Source organism: Coregonus lavaretus (genome assembly GCF_964263955.1).
Source record: "Coregonus lavaretus genome assembly, contig: HAP1_SCAFFOLD_1976, whole genome shotgun sequence".
Taxonomy (NCBI): Eukaryota; Metazoa; Chordata; class Actinopteri; order Salmoniformes; family Salmonidae; genus Coregonus; species Coregonus lavaretus.
In genome coordinates, this window is record NW_028156462.1 from 25001 (window position 1) to 45025 (window position 20025).

At 43.8% G+C, this 20025-nt stretch overlaps 1 protein-coding gene across 1 annotated transcript in view; it reads right to left on the reverse strand.

Annotated features, from left to right (window-relative positions):
* Nucleotides 1-20025, reverse strand: part of LOC311126317 (neurexin-2-like) — a gene marked incomplete at its 3' end in the record, with an annotated part of 66969 nt that overhangs the window by 8246 nt on the left and 38698 nt on the right. Inside the window, exon 6 of the mRNA XM_084200326.1 lies at nucleotides 18952-18978. Coding sequence (XP_084056452.1) covers nucleotides 18952-18978 — 27 coding nt within the window. The remainder of the gene's footprint in view (nucleotides 1-18951; nucleotides 18979-20025) is intronic.

Sequence of the window (20025 nt, forward strand, 5' to 3'; positions counted from 1 at the left end):
AAGACAGTAAACAGCTAGCGGAAGAGGGCTTAGTGCTAAATGAGGCAGTAAGCCGCTCTAATGCTGCCCTGTCAGCCAGCCTCACCCATCTCTGTAGAAACAACGGCCCGGCTAATCATTAATAAGAGCAGCGATATTAAAATGCAATTAATTCTCATTGCAACTCCGCTTTGTTTTTTGGTTGCTCTCTGATCATATAAACAACGGTCATTCTCTCACTTTTTATCTCATTCATTCTCTATCTATCTTACACTCCATCGCTCCCTCCCCCATATTGTCTGTCCTCAAGGTGGACGGTGTAAAGTTAGGTGTTTTGGTCATCATTGGAAGCTCCTGTTATAGCCATCTGGTTTAATGTGGATGTCATTGACTGTGTGGAGGACCCATGTCACGCCCTGACTCTAGGACTCGTATTTGTTGAGTCAGGGTGTGTATTTTCTGTGTCGTGTTGTGCTATGTTTATTGTCTATGGTTAGATCTAGTATGTATAGATCTATGTTGGCCTGAGTGGTTCCCAATCAGAGGCAGCTGTTGCTCGTTGTCTCTGATTGGGGACCATACTTAGGCAGCCTTTTGGCACCTGTTAGTTGTGGGATCTTGTTCCGTGTTATGGTATGTTTGTGTGCTTCTTGGACTTCACATTTCGTTTGTTGTTTTTGTCGTGTGTTTATTCGGTTAATAAACATGTATGCTTATCACGCTGCGCCTTGGTCCGTCCCGTTCGTCAACGATCGTGACAACCCATCAGCAGGATGGATGAGATGGGTTACATTCACAAGCTGTTTCCCAATTAACAATAGTCGATTCATCAATTATCACAGTATTTCTATGTAAATACCCTTGATTAATGCACGTTAATCAGTGGCTATGTATTGCAGTGCATCATTCCCACAAGTTAACTCAGGGTTAAGAGACTGGCTAGGAGAAGTGAAGCTCTCCATTTTAGCTCGACCAGAGAGATGGGTGTACTTTGACCGACACAACTGGACCCAAAGTCACAGTTTCTCCCCAACACATAGAACCATTCTTCAGCCACAACACCTTTGACAACAGTGGAATTGAGAGTCTCTACACAGATCTTCTCGACCCAACATCACCTCTCAGTCTCAGTGTCGTCTCAGGCCACGGTATCGTTAACCGGGAGGAATCCTGACATGGCTGGGAGTCTAATTGGGCTGAAGCAATGCATTGTGGGCCGCCTCGGGGAGCAACAGCCAGCCTCCAAGAGAAAGAGAGTTCAGGAGCTATCAGCGGTAGATAGACAGTGCCGCAAGAAGACAGGGCCATGCCCTCATGGGCTGCGGTGCGAGAGCGTCACATTTACTGGCACAAACGCTTCATGACTCCTTGGGGTGAGAGTGAAACCGCTTCCAGGGGGTCGCTGAAGCATGAGTAAATAACGGAGCCAACGGTTGTGGTCAGAGGGGACTGCAGGGGATGTAAGTCTGTGTCACTGAATCAAGGGGTTGGAGGGTCACGTACTGTGTGTGAGATTATAAGGTTTAACCATTGAGACGCTGTCTACTGCTTTGCATGGCAGAGACTCCATGGTTTGAGGCATTTCTGAAGCTCTTTACTGCACAGGCGATAATGCATTTTATGCTAGACTATCAATGATAACCTTTGAAATGTGATGGATTCATACATTTGTTTAAAGGATTACATAAATATATAATGAGTCATTTTGGTGATCCCAATTTGTTTACACTGCTTAACAAAGCAACTAGAGGTCATACGCATTTTTTTATTTCCTATTTCATCTTTCTTAGGGTCCTTTCAACCTTTAATCTTCATAGTTAGTAGTGTATAGCCTATAGTAGCCCATAGAGATTGCCTGACTCAAAATCCATGCAGGAGGGAATAATAATGAGGATCTAGCAGAACATTGAGGTGGAGATTCAGCAGTACAGCCATGCGTGCCATCGCAGGGAGAGAAACAGCATTGGGCCTGCATCCACTAATTCAAATGGGCTTCAGACAAATCCTCCCTCCTCTTTTCCCTCTCCCTCTTTATTCCCTCATTCTCTCCATTCTCAGCTCATCAGCCCCCCTCTGAGGATGGATGGAGGATGCTGATGCTCAGCACTTCTAGAGGAGAGACAGTGTGTGTGTGTGTGTGTGTGTGTGTGTGTGTGTGTGTGTGTGTGTGTGTGTGTGTGTGTGTGTGTGTGTGTGCGCGAGAGAGAGATACAGACAGACAGACAGACAGACAGACAGACAGACAGACAGACAGACAGACAGACAGACAGACAGACAGACAGACAGACAGACAGACAGACAGACAGACAGACAGACAGACAGACAGACAGACAGACAGACAGACAGACAGACAGACAGACATACAGAGAGAGAGATAAAGAGAGAGACAGAGAGAGAGAGAGAAATAGATAGATAGATAGACAGATAGATAGATAGATAGATAGATAGATAGATAGATAGATAGATAGATAGATAGATAGATAGATAGATAGATAGATAGATAGATAGATAGATAGATAGATAGATAGATAGATAGATAGATAGATAGATAGATAGATAGATAGATAGATAGATAGATAGATAGATAGATAGAGAGCAGAAGAGTGTAGATCCTGGATGACAGCTATGGATTTTGATCCTGTGTTTTCAGCGCAGTGTGGAAAACGACTGCTAATATCTTTTATCACGTTTTCTCTCCATCTATCTCATCACAAGTGCCACACATTAGACTGGGGTAAAGAGGCTAACAGGAAGCAGCCTGTCAAAAGCATTGTGCTAAAGTACCTTCAGTGACTTCAATTCTAGGTCTGTGTACTGTAGGTGTGTACAGTTAAAGTCGGTAGTTTACATAAACCTTAGCCAAATACATTTAAACTCAGTTTTTCACAATTTATTACATTTAATCCTGGTAATAATTCCCTGTCTTAGGTCAGTTAGGATCACCACTTTATTTTAAGAATGTGAAATGTCAGAATAATAGTAGAGAGAATGATTTATTTCAGCTTTTATTTCTTTCATCACATTCCCAGTGGGTCAGAAGTTTACATATACTCAATTAGTATTTGGTAGCATTGCCTTTAAATTGTTTAACTTGGGTCAAACGTTTCGGGTAGCCTTCCACAAGCTTCCCACAATAAGTTGGGTGAATTTTGGCCCATTCCTCCTGACAGAGCTGGTGTAACTGAGTCAGTTTGGTAGGCCTCCTTGCTCGCACACGCTTTTTCAATTCTGCCCACAAATTTTCTATGGGATTGAGGTCAGGGCTTTGTGATGGCCACTCCAATACCTTGACTTTGTTGTCCTTAAGCCATTTTGGCACAACTTTGGAAGTATGCTTGGGGTCATTGTCCATTTGGAAGACCCATTTGCGACCAAGCTTTAACTTCCTGACTGATGTCTTGAGATGTTGCTTCAATATATCCACATAATTAATGCACCAGGCCCTCCTGCAACAAAGCACCCCCACAGCATGATGCTGCCACCCCTGTGCTTCACGGCTTGCAAGCTTCCCCCTTTTTCCTCTCATCAGACCAGAGGACATTTCTCCAAAAAGTACGATATTTTCCCCATGTGCAGTTGCAAACCGTAGTCTGGCTTTTTTATGGCGGTTTGGAGCAGTGGCTTCTTCCTTGCTGAGCGGCCTTTCAAGTTATGTCGATATAGGACTCGTTTTACTGTGGATATAGATACTTTTGTACCTGTTTCCTCCAGCATCTTCACAAGGTCCTTTGCTGTTGTTCTGGGATTGATTTGCACTTTTCGCACCAAAGTACGTTCATCTCTAGGAGACAGAACGCGTCTCCTTCCTGAGCGGTATGACGGCTGCGTGGTCCCATGGGGTTTATAGTTGCGTACTATTGTTGTTACAGATGAACGTGGTATCTTCAGGCGTTTGGAAATTGCTCCCAGAGATGAACCAGACTTGTGGAGGTCTACCATTTTTCTTTCTGAGGTCTTGGCTGATTTCTTTTGATTTTCCCATGTCAAGCAAAGAGGCACTGAGTTTGAAGGTAGGCCTTGAAATACATCCACAGGTACACCTCCAATTGACTCAAATGATGTCAATTAGCCTATCAGAAGCTTCTAAAGCCTGCTTCTGCTTTCCAAGCTGTTTAAAGGCACAGTCAACTGAGTGTATGTAAACTACTGACCCACTGGAATTATGATACAGTGAATTATAAGTGAAATAATCTGTCTGTAAATAATTGTTGGAAATATTACTTGTGTCATGCACAAAGTAGATGTCCTAACCGACTTGTCAAAACTATAGTTTGTTAACAATAAATTTGTGGAGTGGTTGAAAAAATGAGTTTTAATGACTCCAACCTAAGTGTATGTAAACTTCCGACTTCAACTGTGTGTGCACTGTATCTTAGTCTGAGACTGGGTGTATGTCTGCTGTGTGTGCATGTGTTGTGTGGGTGCCCACTTAAACAAATACTACAGTTTACTATAGAATACTACAGTATTTCCTATAGAATGTTGTAGTATAGTGTAGAATACTATAGTAAATACTACTGTATTATCCACACAAAACACTATAGTAAATAGTACAGAAATGTCAGCAAAATGTCTGCAAAAACACTACAGTCCGCAAAAACTACTAATACTAAAGTATTTAATTTGCGTATACCCTGCACATTCTCCTCCCCCATATCCCAATTTGTGTGCCACCCATAAGTGAGAAACCTACATGCCAAGTATAGACCATATATTGTGTTCCCTACAGGTTATAGAAAAGAGCAGAAGTGCTGAACTCTCTGTTGAGAACTCAGTGCTACCTACCTACAGGTAATGGACTATTTGCTCTTTTAGTATTTGTCCATTAGGTTTCCTCAAGGAGTAAGCCCCCACTTTTATGTCAAAGATAATTAAACAAAAATATTTTAGTAAATACTACAGTATACTACAGTCTGCAAAAACAATACAGTAAATACTATAGTATATAGTACTATTTTTTAACTACAGTATTTATACTATAGTAAACTGTAAATACTACAGTATACTACAATAAATACTACATTATTCACAGTAGTGTTTTTACAGACATCAGTCAGTGAATACTACAGTAAAGTCTGCAAAAACACTACAGTGAAGACTACAGTATTCTTACCATAGTATACACTATTTTTTATGTGAGTGTCTGAATGCCAGTCTGCTTTCTGACAGGGTGACACAGGCTGTTCCCTAAAAATGCCCTCTCTGACATTGCATGGTCTCATACTGTGTACAGAGACACTGAGTTGGACAGAGAAATAAAAGAAAGAGAGAGGGAGAAATGGAAATGAGAGAGAAATAAAGAGAGTGAGAGAGAAAGAAAGAGTGAGAGAGAAAGAAAGAAAGAGAGCGAGAGAGAAAGAGAGTAAGAGAGAAAGAAAGAGAGTGAGAGAGAAAGAAAGAAAGAAAGAAAGAAAGAGGGTGAGAGAAATAAAGAGAGTGAGAGAGAAAGAAAGAGAGTGAGAAACAAAGAGAGTGAGAGAGAGAGAGAGAGAGAGAGAGAGAAAGAGATTGAGAGCCAGATGGGAGAGCGTAGGGAAGACCATATATACTGAACAAAAATATATAAACGCAACATGCAACAATTGCAACGAGTTCCAGTTCATATAAGGAAATCAGTCAATTGAAATACATTCATTAGGCCCTAATCTATGGATTTTACAACTAGGCAGAGGCACAGCCATGGGTGGGCCTGGGAGGGCATATGCCCACCCACTTGGGAGCTAGGACCACCCACTGAGGAGCCAGGCCCAGCCAATCAGAATACGTTTTTCCCCACAAAAGGGCTTTATTACAGATAGAAATACTCCTCAGTTTCATCAGCTGTCCGGGTGGCTGGTCTCAGACGATCCCGCAGGTGAAGAAGCCGGATGTGGAGGTCCTGGGCTGGCGTGGTTACACGTGGTCTGCGGTTGTGAGGCCTGTTGGACGTACTGCCAAATTCTCTAAAACGATGATGAAGGCGGCTTATGGTAGATAATTTAACATTCCTGCAGTCAGCATACCAATTGCACGCTCCCTCAAAACTTGAGACATCTGTGGCATTGTGTTGTGTGACAAAACTGCACACTTTAGAGTGGCCTTTTATTGTTCCCATTACAAGGTGCACCTGTGTAATGGTCATGCTGTTTAATCAGCTTCTTGAAATGCACACCTGGTGGATGGATTATATTGGCAAAGGAGAAATGTAAGAGAATAACCTTTTTGTGCATATTAAACATTTCTGGGATCTTTTATTTCAGCTCATGAAACATGGGACCAACACTTTACATGTTTTTTTGTTCAGTATAAATAGAATGATCATTTTAATTATATTGGGTAGACAGGGAGTGAGAGAGATGACGAGGGAAGAGAAAGGTAAAGAGAGAGAAAGAGGAAGAGAGAGAGAGAGGAAGAGAGAGATGCAGTAGGTGGTTACCAGGTCCCTGGCACATGGAGGAAGACTCAGTCAGAGATGTCGATTCAGCAATACGGCTTCCCTTACAGACTGCTCCACACCCAGGATGTGGCATGGGAAAACACTCCACAGGGTAGCTCACAGGCTGCGTGTGTGTAGGGGGGGGAGGGGTGTGCTACGGGTTACATTAGTTTTTATGCAAGTGTGTGTGTGTGTGTGTATGTGTGTGTGTGTGTGTGTGTGTGTGTGTGTAGCGTGAAGCCACCAGTCTCTGTACCATCCCTGTGCCCCTGGTCTCCTCTGCCATCTGTTCTCTCTGGCATCCTTCCCATGTTGTTTGTGAAGAGAGTACCATCCCTCCATCCTTCTACCACTCTCTCTCTCATCCCTCTCTCGTTACGCTCACATAGTCATCCTGAGCTGTGCCAACAACTCCTTCCTTCCTTCCTTCCTTCCTTCCATCCTTCCTTCCTTCCTTCCTTCCTTCCTTCCTTCCTTCCTTCCTTCCTTCCTTCCTTCCTTCCTTCCTTCCTTCCTTCCTTCCTTCCTTCCTTCCTTCCTTCCTTCCTTCCTTCCTTCCTTCCTTCCTTCCTTCCTTCCTTCCTTCCTTCCTTCCTTCCTTCCTTCCTCATGCAAGCCTCTCCAATAATGTGTTTGCTAATGACTGCTCCACAGTCTTTTGGCTTGAACACTCAAACTTGTGTTCTATTCTGCCTCTACGCCTATTTGTAAATACTACATATTTTTTGGGTGTAGCCCCTGATATTGTCCATATATGATAATTATGGTTGATTAGTGTATAAATGGTTTGGAATGCAATGGCTTTAGACACTGTTGAGCTACACTCTGCCATGCCACCTGACCTCATGCCACCTAGTCTGATGCCCAGTCTCATGTTCCTATGATTCTATGACTTTGCCCCCCTGAGGGTTGCTGTGCCAGCCTGCTATGGAGCAGATGGGTTAATTCAGGATGGCATCACACAACGGGCATGCCACACCGACTGGGGGCATAGTCAGGGCAGGCCAGAGCGGATGATGGCACTACTAGCTACCACCATATGGGCATCGGTCATAGGCTATAGTAGAATGTCATGTAGTGTGTGACACATGATGCCCACATACACTGAGGTAAATATAGATGGGCAGGCAGGAGCCAACATGAACGTCAAGCATGCAGACATACAGGTCACTCCTTCAGTCATATGTGTTTGTGTGTGTGTGTGTGTGTGTGTGTGTGTGTGTGTGTGTGTGTGTGTATGTGTGTGGAGGAGGGGAACTGTGTGTGTGTGTGTGTGTGTGTGTGTGTCCAGACACGTGCATACATACAGACTCACACACACACACAATTCCCCTCCTCCACACACACACACACACACAGAAACACACACACACAAACACAAACAAACACACACACACAAACATACAGTTCCCCTCCTCCACACACATACACACTCACACACACACAAACACACGCACAAACACAAACACACAGTTTCCCTCCTCCACACACATTCACATACACACTCACACACTCACACACACACACACACACACACACAACCCCAACCCCCTTTTCCCTCCCTCCATGTGTCCAGTCCCGGCGTGGTGATCATGGCCATTGATGTCATAGGTTAATGGCTGTTTTTTTCACAATAACCTTCACAGTTGATTACTCATCCCCTATTCAGACAGCAGGAGGACGGCTGGGCTGGCATACTGTTCAGACAGCAGGAGGACAGGCTGGACTGGCACACTGTTCAGACAGCAGGAGGACGGCTGGGCTGGCACACTGTTCAGACAGCAGGAGGACAGGCTGGGCTGGCACACTGTTCAGACAGCAGGAGGACAGGCTGGACTGGCACACTGTTCAGACTTCAGGAGGACAGGCTGGACTGGCACACTGTTCAGACAGCAGGAGGACAGGCTGGACTGGCACACTGTTCAGACAGCAGGAGGACAGGCTGGACTGGCACACTGTTCAGACAGCAGGAGGACAGGCTGGACTGGCACACTGTTCAGACAGCAGGAGGACAGGCTGGGCTGGCACACTGTTCAGACAGCAGGAGGACAGGCTGGACTGGCACACTGTTCAGACAGCAGGAGGACAGGCTGGACTGGCACATTGTTCAGACAGCAGGAGGACAGGCTGGACTGGCACACTGTTCAGACAGCAGGAGGACAGGCTGGTCCTGCTACACTAAACTATTGTCTGTTAAACCAGGTCCATTATACAAGCCTCAGCAATGCATTACAATGTATCTATGAGAAGCTAGTTTCTGGAGTAAATACTGTACTGAATAAGGCAATGTACAGTGTCTTCTAGTGAGAGAGAGAGAGAGAGAGAGAGAGAGAGAGAGAGAGAGAGAGAGAGAGAGAGAGAGAGAGAGAGAGAGAGAGAGAGAGAGAGAGAGAGAGAGAGAGAGAGAGAGAGAGAGAGAGAGAGAGAGAGAGAGAGAGAGAGAACGAGACGACTGACTCAGGCCTCATATAAATCAATACCTAGCTAGTATGCACACCAAAATCGTTATCCAAATATCCATTTGTGTCGTTTATCAAAAGCCATTATATATATATATATATATATATATATATATATATATATATATATATATATATATATCTGTTTTAGATTTGACAGCTGTGCTGTAGAGACTATTCAGATTTGGGATTTTTTTAATGATTGTTCTACTACAGCATGCAAACGCTTTCTATGAAATACAAATGTTTTCCATTGAAACCGCTACACTTTCAGTATTCATCTAACCTATTTCAATACCCAATAGCTCAAATGACTGCATGAATACATTAGCCATTTCTTATGTACTTAAATTGAATTCATGGAGGTATCAGGGCTATGCAAATAACACCTTATTTAAAGACCCTGGGAACATTTTCATGATTCATGACCATGAACTGTGTTAACCTACCTCATTGACTTTCAGATTGTGGAGTGTCTTGGTTAAAAATGAACCCCAGTACCACATAAATTGGAAACCATTTTTGGGCAAAGCTGTGGGGGATAGCATGCTGTATTTGTAAATAAGCCCTATTCCCATAAATACGGTGCTAGCCATGCTGTCTAGCACCATTTAACAGGGCCCATATGATTTTGTAGGGGATAATACCATTGATTTGTTTTATCATCTGGTGAATAACATTTGTTTAAGAGGGGTGGGTGGTGATTGAGATTCTATGATGTGCGATGTACAGACTTGCTACCCATCTGGGTATGTCTCTCTCAGTGTTTCACTATTAAAGCAATAGAAGACAGTTGTGATAGTTGTGATGGGCGGCAGGTAGCTTAGTGGTTAAGAGCGTTGTGCCAGTAACCGAAAGGTCGCTGGTTCTAATCCCCGAGCCGACTAGGTGAAAAATCTGTCGATGTGCCCTTGAGCAAGGCACTTAACCCTAATTGCTCCTGTAAGTCGCTCTGGATAAGAGCGTCTGCTAAATGACAAAAAAATAAATAAAAAAATAGTGATATACTGCTAAAATGGTTAAAGTGGTTTCTATAGCATTAGAGGATCACTTTACTTTGCTTGGCTCTGCTTTTTCCCAGAGATGAGGATCAGGCTGTCTTTGACATTGATGGTATTTGTCTCCTCAGCCTGTGATATCATATTTACTCTCTGGAACACACCAAGGAGAGCAGGGCCCATCTCAGATCTAATGAAGGGTGTGTGTGCCAGACAGTTTTAATGGCACCAGTCTGCTAACAGTGAGCACGACCACCGAGATGAAAGATGTGATGAACAACAGAGAGTGGTGATTAAAACACAAGGAGACAGCCAGACCAAGATCCTCTCCGACTCTCGCTCTGTTTTCTCATGCTCTCAATTTCTCTCTGTCCATTCCCCCTCTCTCCCCCTCTACTCCTGTTTTGCTTTCTCTCTACCCCCTCTCTCTCTACCCCCTCTCACTCTACCCCTCTCTCTCTCTACCACCCTCTCTCTCTACCCCCCTATCGCTCTACCCCTTCTCTCGCCACCCCCCTCTCTCTCTACCCCCTCTCACTCTACCACGTCTCTCTCTACCCCTCTTACTCTACCCCCTCTCTCTCTAACCCCTCTCCCTCTACCCCCTCTCTCTCTACCACCCTCTCTCTCTACCCCCCTCTTGCTCTACCCCTTCTCTCGCCACCCCCCTCTCTCTCTCCCTCCCTCTGGCTCTACCCCCCCCTCACTCTACCCCCCTCTCTCTCTACCCCCTCTCTCTCTACCCCTCTATCTCTCTACCCCTCTCTCTCTACCCCTCTCACTCTACCCCCTCTCTCTCTACCCCCCTCTCTCTTTACCCCCTCTCTCTCTCTCCCCCTCTCGCTCTACGCCCCCCTCTCTCTCTCTCTACCCCCTCTCTCTCTACCCCCTCTCTCTCTTCCCCCCTCTCTCTCTACCCCCTCTCTCTACCCCTCTATCTATACCCCCTCTCTCTCTACTCCCTCTCTCTCTACCCCCCCTCTATACCCCCTCCCTCTCTACCCCCTCTCTCTCTACCCCCCTCTCTCTACCCCCTCTCTCTACCCCTCTCTCTCTCTACCCCCCACTCTCTCTACCCCCCTCTCACTCTACCCCCTCTCGCTCTACCACGTCTCTCTCTACCCGCTCTCTCTCTACCCCCTCTCTCTCTACCCCCTCTCGCTCTACCCCCTCTCTCTCTACCCCCTCTCGCTCTACCCCCTCTCGCTCTACGCCCCTCTCGCTCTATGCCCCCCTCTCTCCCTTGCTCCATCCTCTCAGAGAAGACCTCTCTCTCTCTTTATCTCCATCTCTCCCTCTTCCTTCTCTTCTATTTCCATATTGAAAACAGAGCAGACCTTTTCTCCTCTCTCATCTCTCTTTCTTGGGGAAAGTAGGCTAGGCTGGCAGTCAGTTGAGGACACTGCCGCATCCTGCCACCACAGAAAAACAACCCCAGAAGCCGCGTCCAAAACATGGCCTGATTTGCCGGGGGATACGAGGGAGGGGGATGGGAGGGGCGGCCACACAGAGTATGACCCCCAGCCATGATTATCCATTGTAGTGACCCTGTAGGCCAATTATCACGATAAGGGACAGAGAGGAGGGCCAGGTGGGTTGTTATCAGACTGCTTCTCTCCCACCTGCACCCTCACTGTAAGGTGTGTGGTGCCTGTTCGCATGCATGATGAGATAAGAGCTGTTGTTATCTAGCCTAGCGATGAATAGGGTGGGAGGGGATGGGGGGTTTAAAATGAGAGTCTGGGAGATGTCGAGTGGAAGAGCAATTGATCCTAATGGCGAAGGAGGTGAGAAATGAATATCTGCTCTCTCTCTCTTTCATCTCCTCTCTCTCCCTTATCTAATTAATCTCCCTCTTCATCTCCCTCCCCTCTCTCTCTTTCTATCGCTTAATCTCTCTATCTTCCTCTTTCTATCTCTTCAGCTCTCTCCCTCTTCATCTCTCTCTCCTTCTCCTGGTGGATTTAGTTGATTTGGACCACGTCTCCCAGCATGCAGCAGCGTTGCCCTGGGAGACCCCATCATTCTGCTAAGGGAGTATGAACCCAGACAGCATCAACGTGCTGTTGCGCCTCTCATTACACCTCCCATAACAGGCCTATATTTAACCTGTCTCTCTGTCAGCCTATTGGGTTGAATGGGCTGCCATCTCATCATGCAGGTTGAATACTAAGACACGAGGGGTATATCTCAATAGTGTTAATTGGCTTCCTTTCCTTGTGTCTTCACCTCCATGATCACTGATCTGGCATGGCCTAAAATGTTCAGAAGCATATGTTGAAAGCCTATGAAATCCTTTCACTTGTTTGTGTTAAAAGAATACAAGGAAAGGAAGCCATGGATGAGTATTGACACACCCAAGGAGATTAGTTGTTTACCGTCTTACCAAGCCATTAGGGTAGTGAAAAATGCAGGACTGGTGGGCAGGGTGGCAGCATGCAGGACTGGTGGGCAGGGTGGCAGCATGCAGGACTGGTGGGCAGGGTGGCAGCATGCAGGACTGGTGGGCAGGGTGGCAGCATGCAGGACTGGTGGGCAGGGTGGCAGCATGCAGGACTGGTGGGCAGGGTGGCAGCATGCAGGACTGGTGGGCAGGGTGGCAGCATGCAGGACTGGTGGGCAGGGTGGCAGCATGCAGGACTGGTGGGCAGGGTGGCAGCATGCAGGACTGGTGGGCAGGGTGGCAGCATGCAGGACTGGTGGGCAGGGTGGCAGCATGCAGGACTGGTGGACAGGGTGGCACCATGCAGGACTGGTGGGCAGGGTGGCAGCATGCAGGACTGGTGGGCAGGGTGGCAGCATGCAGGACTGGTGGGCAGGGTGGCAGCATGCTGTGTACACTCCCCCAAAATTAATCTCCCTCTAATTGTAAGGTCACAGTCAGTCTTGTGCTCCATTCTACAGACTGGCACCCTTTCAGACTGGCACCCTGTCAGACTGGCTTTTCAGTCTACGTATTACCCTTGTGGAAAACTGGGCACATATTTTGTTCACTTTGGTGGTTTATGGCAAAGAAACATAAGCAATATTGATTAATTGTCATTTCACCAGAGACTAATTTTCCCTTACTACTGGGATAGCTTTCAACAGACTTGGAAAGGGCATTTTGAAAAACGTACAATGTTAGCCTATGTATTGCCTTACAAAACTATCTCAAAGTGCTATTTCGTTAAAGTGACATAAATCTACAAAACATCTAAAACAGATGATAGCAACAGCTCACGATAATGTGTCTGTTAAAGCCAGGGCATCTCCATAAGGAAGGCTTTGCCTCTGCTGCACCACAGCACAAAATGGCTGCCATGTTTCACCTAGGCACAGGTAGGAACATTTAATTAGTGCATCAGGTCAGTACTGAACATAAACTACAGTGTAGAAGCAATTCATTCACCTGCTTTTCAATGGAAGGGAAACTGACAAGGAAGTCTTTGGAATAAAATGAGAAAAGGGGCATTGAAGATATCCGACTGCCAAAGCTACTATACAGATGGCTACGATACAAACACGTAAGCACGTACGCACCCACACGTATGCACGCACACACACCACATGCATGTGCACACGCACTCACACACGCTCATTCCGTTTCAGCTCTAGTTAGGAAAATGCCCTGATTCCTTTGAAGTTGATATGCTTCAAAGTTCTACTTTAGCAGGTCATTTCTGTTTAACATTTGAAGAGGTTTTTGGTTAATTTCATATTTAAACATGCAGCGAGCGGAAAATGTGTGAAAATTAAATGAGAACACATATACGGAGGACACATTGATATTTGCGAACATGTTTTTCCAATCTTCAAAACGTGTCTTGGTAATGTTGTGACATTATATCTCAGTTCCTGAGTGCAGCTATCTTATGAAGTCTATCTTTCTGTGTGTGTAATAGAACACATTACAACTGTTTGAACCAGTTCACTAGTGTGGAGCTAGTGTCATTTAACAAAAGTTTATAATAAAAATCTAACCAACATTGCTGACATAATTGTAGATATTACGTTCATTTCAGAAAGAATGCACCTGATTGCAATGGGTGCAGAAATTAAGGCAATTGTCCTAATATCAGTCTTCTCCTCTACAGTAGGCCATTTGTAATGAATTTGGCCCTGAAGAGAGTCTGGATGTGAAAAAATCATTGAATTAAGCTCTGACCGCCACTCAAGCATTACATTGCCTTAAAGGACAATTTAATTTCATCAGTGCATTGGGTAAAATAAAACTATTATGCATGGCGATGTCAATACACGTCCAAACTTCAAATGAACTCTACTGTAGTGTGGACTACTATCATCACTGATTTTATACAGCTTCACAATTACAGTACATGATGTCTTGTTAAAGGACCCAATTCATAAGACATTTTATGACACATACATCTTCATACATACGTACCACTTACATCTGTATACAGTAGGTTGTATACCTATATTTAAGTAATGGCATGAGGGGGTGTGGTATATGGCCAATATACCACGGCTAAGGGCTGTTCTTTATGCACGATGCAACGCGGAGTGCGTGGATACAGCCCTTAGCCGTGGTATATTGGCCATATACCACAAACCCCCGAGGTGCCTTATTGCTATTATAAACTGGTTACCAACTAAATTAAAGCAGTAAAAATACATGTTGTCAGCCAATCAGCATTCAGGGCATCGAACCACCCAGTTTATAAATGCCTGTATACCTCAATACCTATCCTACACCCCTTGTTTTTCTCCATGCTAGTACTGTAGTCTGTGACTCAAAGCTCAGCGTGGGGCGACACCCAGGCACAGAGGTGTCACAGCGAGCAGGTGGCACACACAGTGACAGATACACAGCCTACAGGCGTTTGATCTGTCTGGGCTGTGATGTGTGTGTGTGTGTGTGTGTGTGTGTGTGTGTGTGTGTGTGTGTGTGTGTGTGTGTGTGTGTGTGTGTGTGTGTGTGTGTGTGTGTGTGTGTGTGTGTGTGTGTGTGTGTGTGCGTTGGATCGTGTGTGTGCAAGTGGACGGGCCAGAGGACGTGACATTAACAGAAGGGTCTTGAGAGCGTCACATTACTCACCATATGTCACAACACATTTCATCCCAGAGTGGGAGGTGCTGTTAAGTGGTGAAATATCACCCTCCATACTGATACATCAGTTAAACTGCCAAACTAACCTGGCTGGCCAACTCTGATTCACTTCCTATCAAAACACACCCATTGGGTTACAGGATATAATTTAGGGCAGAATCTGACCACAATTCACATAGTGAGTAATATGTCTGAAGGAACACAAGCGTTTCGCTACACAACCGCAATAACATCTGCTAAATATGTGTATGCGACCAGTAAAATTAGATTTGATCCAAAATGGCACCCTATCCCATTTAGGGCTCTGGTCAAAAGTGCTGTATAGGTAATGGGGTGTCATTTTGCAGCCTATCAGTGGGTTACTGGATATAACCAAGGGAAGAAGGAGAAATTGGAATATAGGCTATATCATGGGTATTCAAATCTTACCCTACGAGGTCCGGACCACTGCTGGTTTTCTGTTCCACCTGATAATTAATTGCACCCACCTGATATCCCAGGTCTAAATCAGTCCCAGATTAGAGGGGAATACTTTTTAAAAGCAGTGGAACTGGCTTCGAGGTCCAGATGTTAATTTGAGGGGCTGGTATAGGAGTATGGCTGCGTTTACACAGACAGCCCAATTCTGATTTCCCCCCCCCCCCACGAATTTGTCTTTTAACCAATCAGATCAGCTCTTTTGCCAATAATTGGGCCAAATATAAGAATTGGTCTGCCTGTGTAAATGTATAGCAGATCTATGATTGAGTCTGAGCTAAGTAGGAGAAGTTGAGTTTCCACAGGCTAATCAACATCTTTCATCATTTGTGGGAAAATAACCAGGAGAATTCCCTCAATCTACTGTACTACCATTCCCCTCCAACACTCACATTTCCCAGAAACACAATGCAGTGGAAAATAGGCCATTCACTTGTTGATCGAGAGATCTGTGTGTGTCCTCTGCTGGAGCAGAACTAACCCTTCTCCTAAATCCTTCTCTTTTACAGAGACAAAGACTATTCCATGTGTTATCATGACATCTAGTGTTGGCTTGGTTGTAATATGTTGTGTTCAAAACGTCCCATTATTTCAAAGTGAGTCATGCCAGAAGCAATAGAGAGTAAAACATGTGCTTAACAAGTCACATAATAATAATAATGGACTCTGTGTGCAATAATAGTGTTTAACATTATTTTGGAATGACTAACTCATCTCTGTACCCCACATGTACAATTATCAGTCGAGCAGTGAATTTCAAAAACAGATTCAACCACAAAGACCAGGGAGGTTTTCCAATGCCTTGCAAAGTAGGGCACCTATTGGTAGATGGATAAAAACAAGATGACATTGAATATCCCTTTGAGCATGGTGAAGTTATTAAATACACTTTGGATGGTGTAACAATACAACTAGTCACTATAAAGATACATGAGTCCATCTTAACTCAGTTGCTGGAGAGGAAGGAACCGCTCAGCAGTGGTGTAAAGTAATTAAGTAAAAATACTTTAAAGTACTACTTAAATCGTTTTTGGGGGTATATGTACTTTCCTTTACTATTTATATTTTTGAAAACTTTTACTTCACTACATTCCAAAAGAAAATAATGGACTTTTTACTCCATACATTTTCCCTGACACCCAAAAGTACTCCTGTTTGCACCATGCACTAAAGTCATACATCAGAAAATGTGGCGAAACTTTTCGACCTGAATACAAAGTGTTATGTTTGGGGAAATTCCAATACTAGACATTACTGAGTACTGAGTTTTTCAAGATAAAACATTTACGGAATGGAACTAAGCACAGGCAAAATCCTAGAGGAGAACTTGATTCAGTCTGCTTTCCAACAGACACTGGGAGATGAATTACCCTTTCAGCAGGACAAAAACCTAAAACACAAGGCCAAATCTACAATGGAGTTGCTTACCAAGAAGACAGTGAATGTCTGTAATCGCTGCCAAAGGTGATTCTAACATGTATTGACTCAGGGGGTTGAATACTTCTCTAATCAAGATACAGTTTATTATTATTATTATTATTATTATTATTATTATTAATATTATTCTGCGTATGTGGAATGCTTGTAGCACATACAAATAGATAGATACAGATACTGGCACTTGAAAAAAAAAAATACATTTGTCCACTCAATGACAGACAGACAGACAGACAGACAGACAGACAGACAGACTGACAGACAGACAGACAGACAGACAGACAGACAGACAGACAGACAGACAGACAGACAGACAGACAGACAGACAGACAGACAGACAGACAGACAGACAGACAGACAGACACACGCATACACAGCAGGTTTCTCCTTAGTCATGGTGGGGGCTGCACTTACCTTGTCTGTTTACATGTTAACAGTGACAGTTTGCTGTCGTTCTGTCAGCATGCGTTGAAATGCTTTTGTTTGTTCTCATAAATACTGTATGCCTGTCTACTCTAGTGGGCTATGCCCTCAATGGAGTCTACATTTGTCTGTTTACATTGTAGAGCGACATACAGTAGTGAGTGCAGTCATTTCACATTATGTGTAGTCATTTCACATGATGTATTCCAACACCAGCACACCTAAAATGAATCAACTAAACAGCTCTGTTAATTTGAATTATATGAACACCCAATAGTAGGTGGGAATTCACCAGTGTGTGAGTATGTGGGCAGAGAAAGTGAAAGTGTGTAGATTGGAAAGGGAAAGGATGAAGATTGGGCCGTTCCACCAAAAGGTTTCTTTTGAGTAGCGTAACTTGGTGAGAAGAAAAATCTTTGATTTCACCTAATTTGAACATTCGGTCATAAATCGCACATGTTCAAATAAATGACAAAACAAAATGTCCCATCTCATGGTGTAAAACATCATAAACAAGACTATAGTAAGGCCTATTAAGTGCCAAATAAAGTAACAGGGTTGACCGTAACAGGGTTGACCGTAACAGGGTTGACCGTAACAGGGTTGATGACTTCATCTTAAATCAGCCATAACTCCCCTTGTGACAGGGGGAATAGAAGCTTGTTGTGTGTAACAGGGAGGAGCAATTGAATGCAGGCTTCACTAAAACATTTGAATTGTTAAATTGTTATGGGTAACAGGGTTGACATGTTATGCTCGACCCACTCAGTTTTCCACCACAAACACTAGACAATGGCAAGAAGAATAGAACCAGCTCACCTACTTTAACACTATGATTTGACTAATAGCTGTTCAATGTTGTTGTTTTTTATATCCAGAGGGCTCAGTTTCACCATATTAAAATGAGAGTTCAGTTCACATAACATGGTTGAGCTTAACATGAGGGACAGGGTCTTTTGACCTTAAAATGAATAACTATTCACATTAAATAAATAATAGTCTTCTGAAATGAGTTTGTCAAATCAACAAAATAACTCAGGCTTTACAATGATGGTTAAAACTTGTAGAAATGTTGGGGTTAAGTGGGTTAACATTTTCCTAGAAGTCACTTTAGCAAGTATTTATTCATATAAAAAAATCAGATGTTTTGAATTTTCCGTGTGGTCTATATTAAAAGGCATTTCATTTAATATAACAGGCTTTTAAAATGCAATATTTGTGCACAATGTCTACTTAAAATATCAAAGGGCGAAAGGCACTCATTATGTGGAACGACCCTATTAATGAAATTAGTAGGGTGGAATAGAATGAAATGAACAGTCAAAAGGACAAAAATGGGAGGAAATAATTGAAAGAAAGAAGAAAATAAGAAAGGAAATAAGATTTCTAAGAAAATTATATCATGAAATGAAAAAGGAAAATCCTAGTGTGGTGTCAGAGGCAGAATAAATAGGATTGGATTGATTTTTAAAATGCCAATGATAAAACAGAGATAGTAATCACTTGTTTAAAAAAAGGGCTGATGTGAAAACGGCAGCTGTAAAAAGGGCTGGTGTAATAAGCGCTTCACAAAATAAAATGTGATTTGATTGATTGACTTGAATGCAGTACGGCGAAAAACATTTATAAGGGACACACTGAACAGAAGACTGTTGATACGATCAGCAGAAAAATATAGATATAGTCATAAAAATGCATAGAACCACTTACTGAGGTTACAGTCTATCCTGATACAATCTGGTGGGAGAGAGAGCGAGATGGTGAGATCAAATCAAAAAAAGAGAGGCGAAGAAAAGAGAGAGAGATAATAACATTTTACATCCTTCAAGGTACATTCTGCAGACAACCAAGCATTTCGCTAGGGGCCACCATCCGGGGACAGAGCTACGAGTCAGGATCACCCTTTCCACACCTCCGTCATCATCCCCCCATCATCCACCCCTCCCTCCATCCCTCCATCCACCCTTCAAAACCCACCCAGTCCCAATGCGCTACAGAAGGCAAGCTATTCACTCAATATTTGGTACAATAAAGCTCTCTCTATATATCACTGTAGGCCTACTTGATGGCAAGGGAACAATGCCCATTCAATAAGTTGAGGTTGATAAATGTACATTATACATTAATCAGATTATTGATATCTTGTGATGGACTATCCATTGGATAGATGAAGGAATACGTTAAGGTTATAAATGCTACATGTAGGACATGTGTGCGATTGAACATAGAAAACAAAGGATATATCTCACAGATAATAAACCTCCTTCTTATACTTGTCTTTGACAGAACTGTAGTAGATGTGATATGGTCGATTCACCATTATTTGTCACTAGCATGTCATTTCAAGCTGCATATTGAAATGTTTTATTTAACTAGGCAAGTCAGTTAAGAAGATATTCTTATTTACAATGACGGCCTACCCCGGCCAAACACAGACGACGCTGGGCCAATTGTGCGCCGCCCTATGGGACTCCCAAGCAAGGCCGGATTGTGATACAGCCTGGAATAGAACCAGGGTCTGTAGTGACGCCTCTAGCACTGAGATGCAGTGCCTTAGACCGCTGCGCCACTCAGGAGCCCATACAGAGAGTCAGGGAAACCAAGTCATTATTCCTATTCCCTATAGTAGCTTTTATCAGAAATTGATTAACCATGTGCAAACAATGGTTCCCTGCTTTGTGGTTGTGGGTTAGATACAGCTTGCCTTTTGTAGCCCCTTGGGTATGGAAACCAACAGCAGTAATATTAGGAAAGGGTGATCTGCACACCCCAGCCACAATAAGC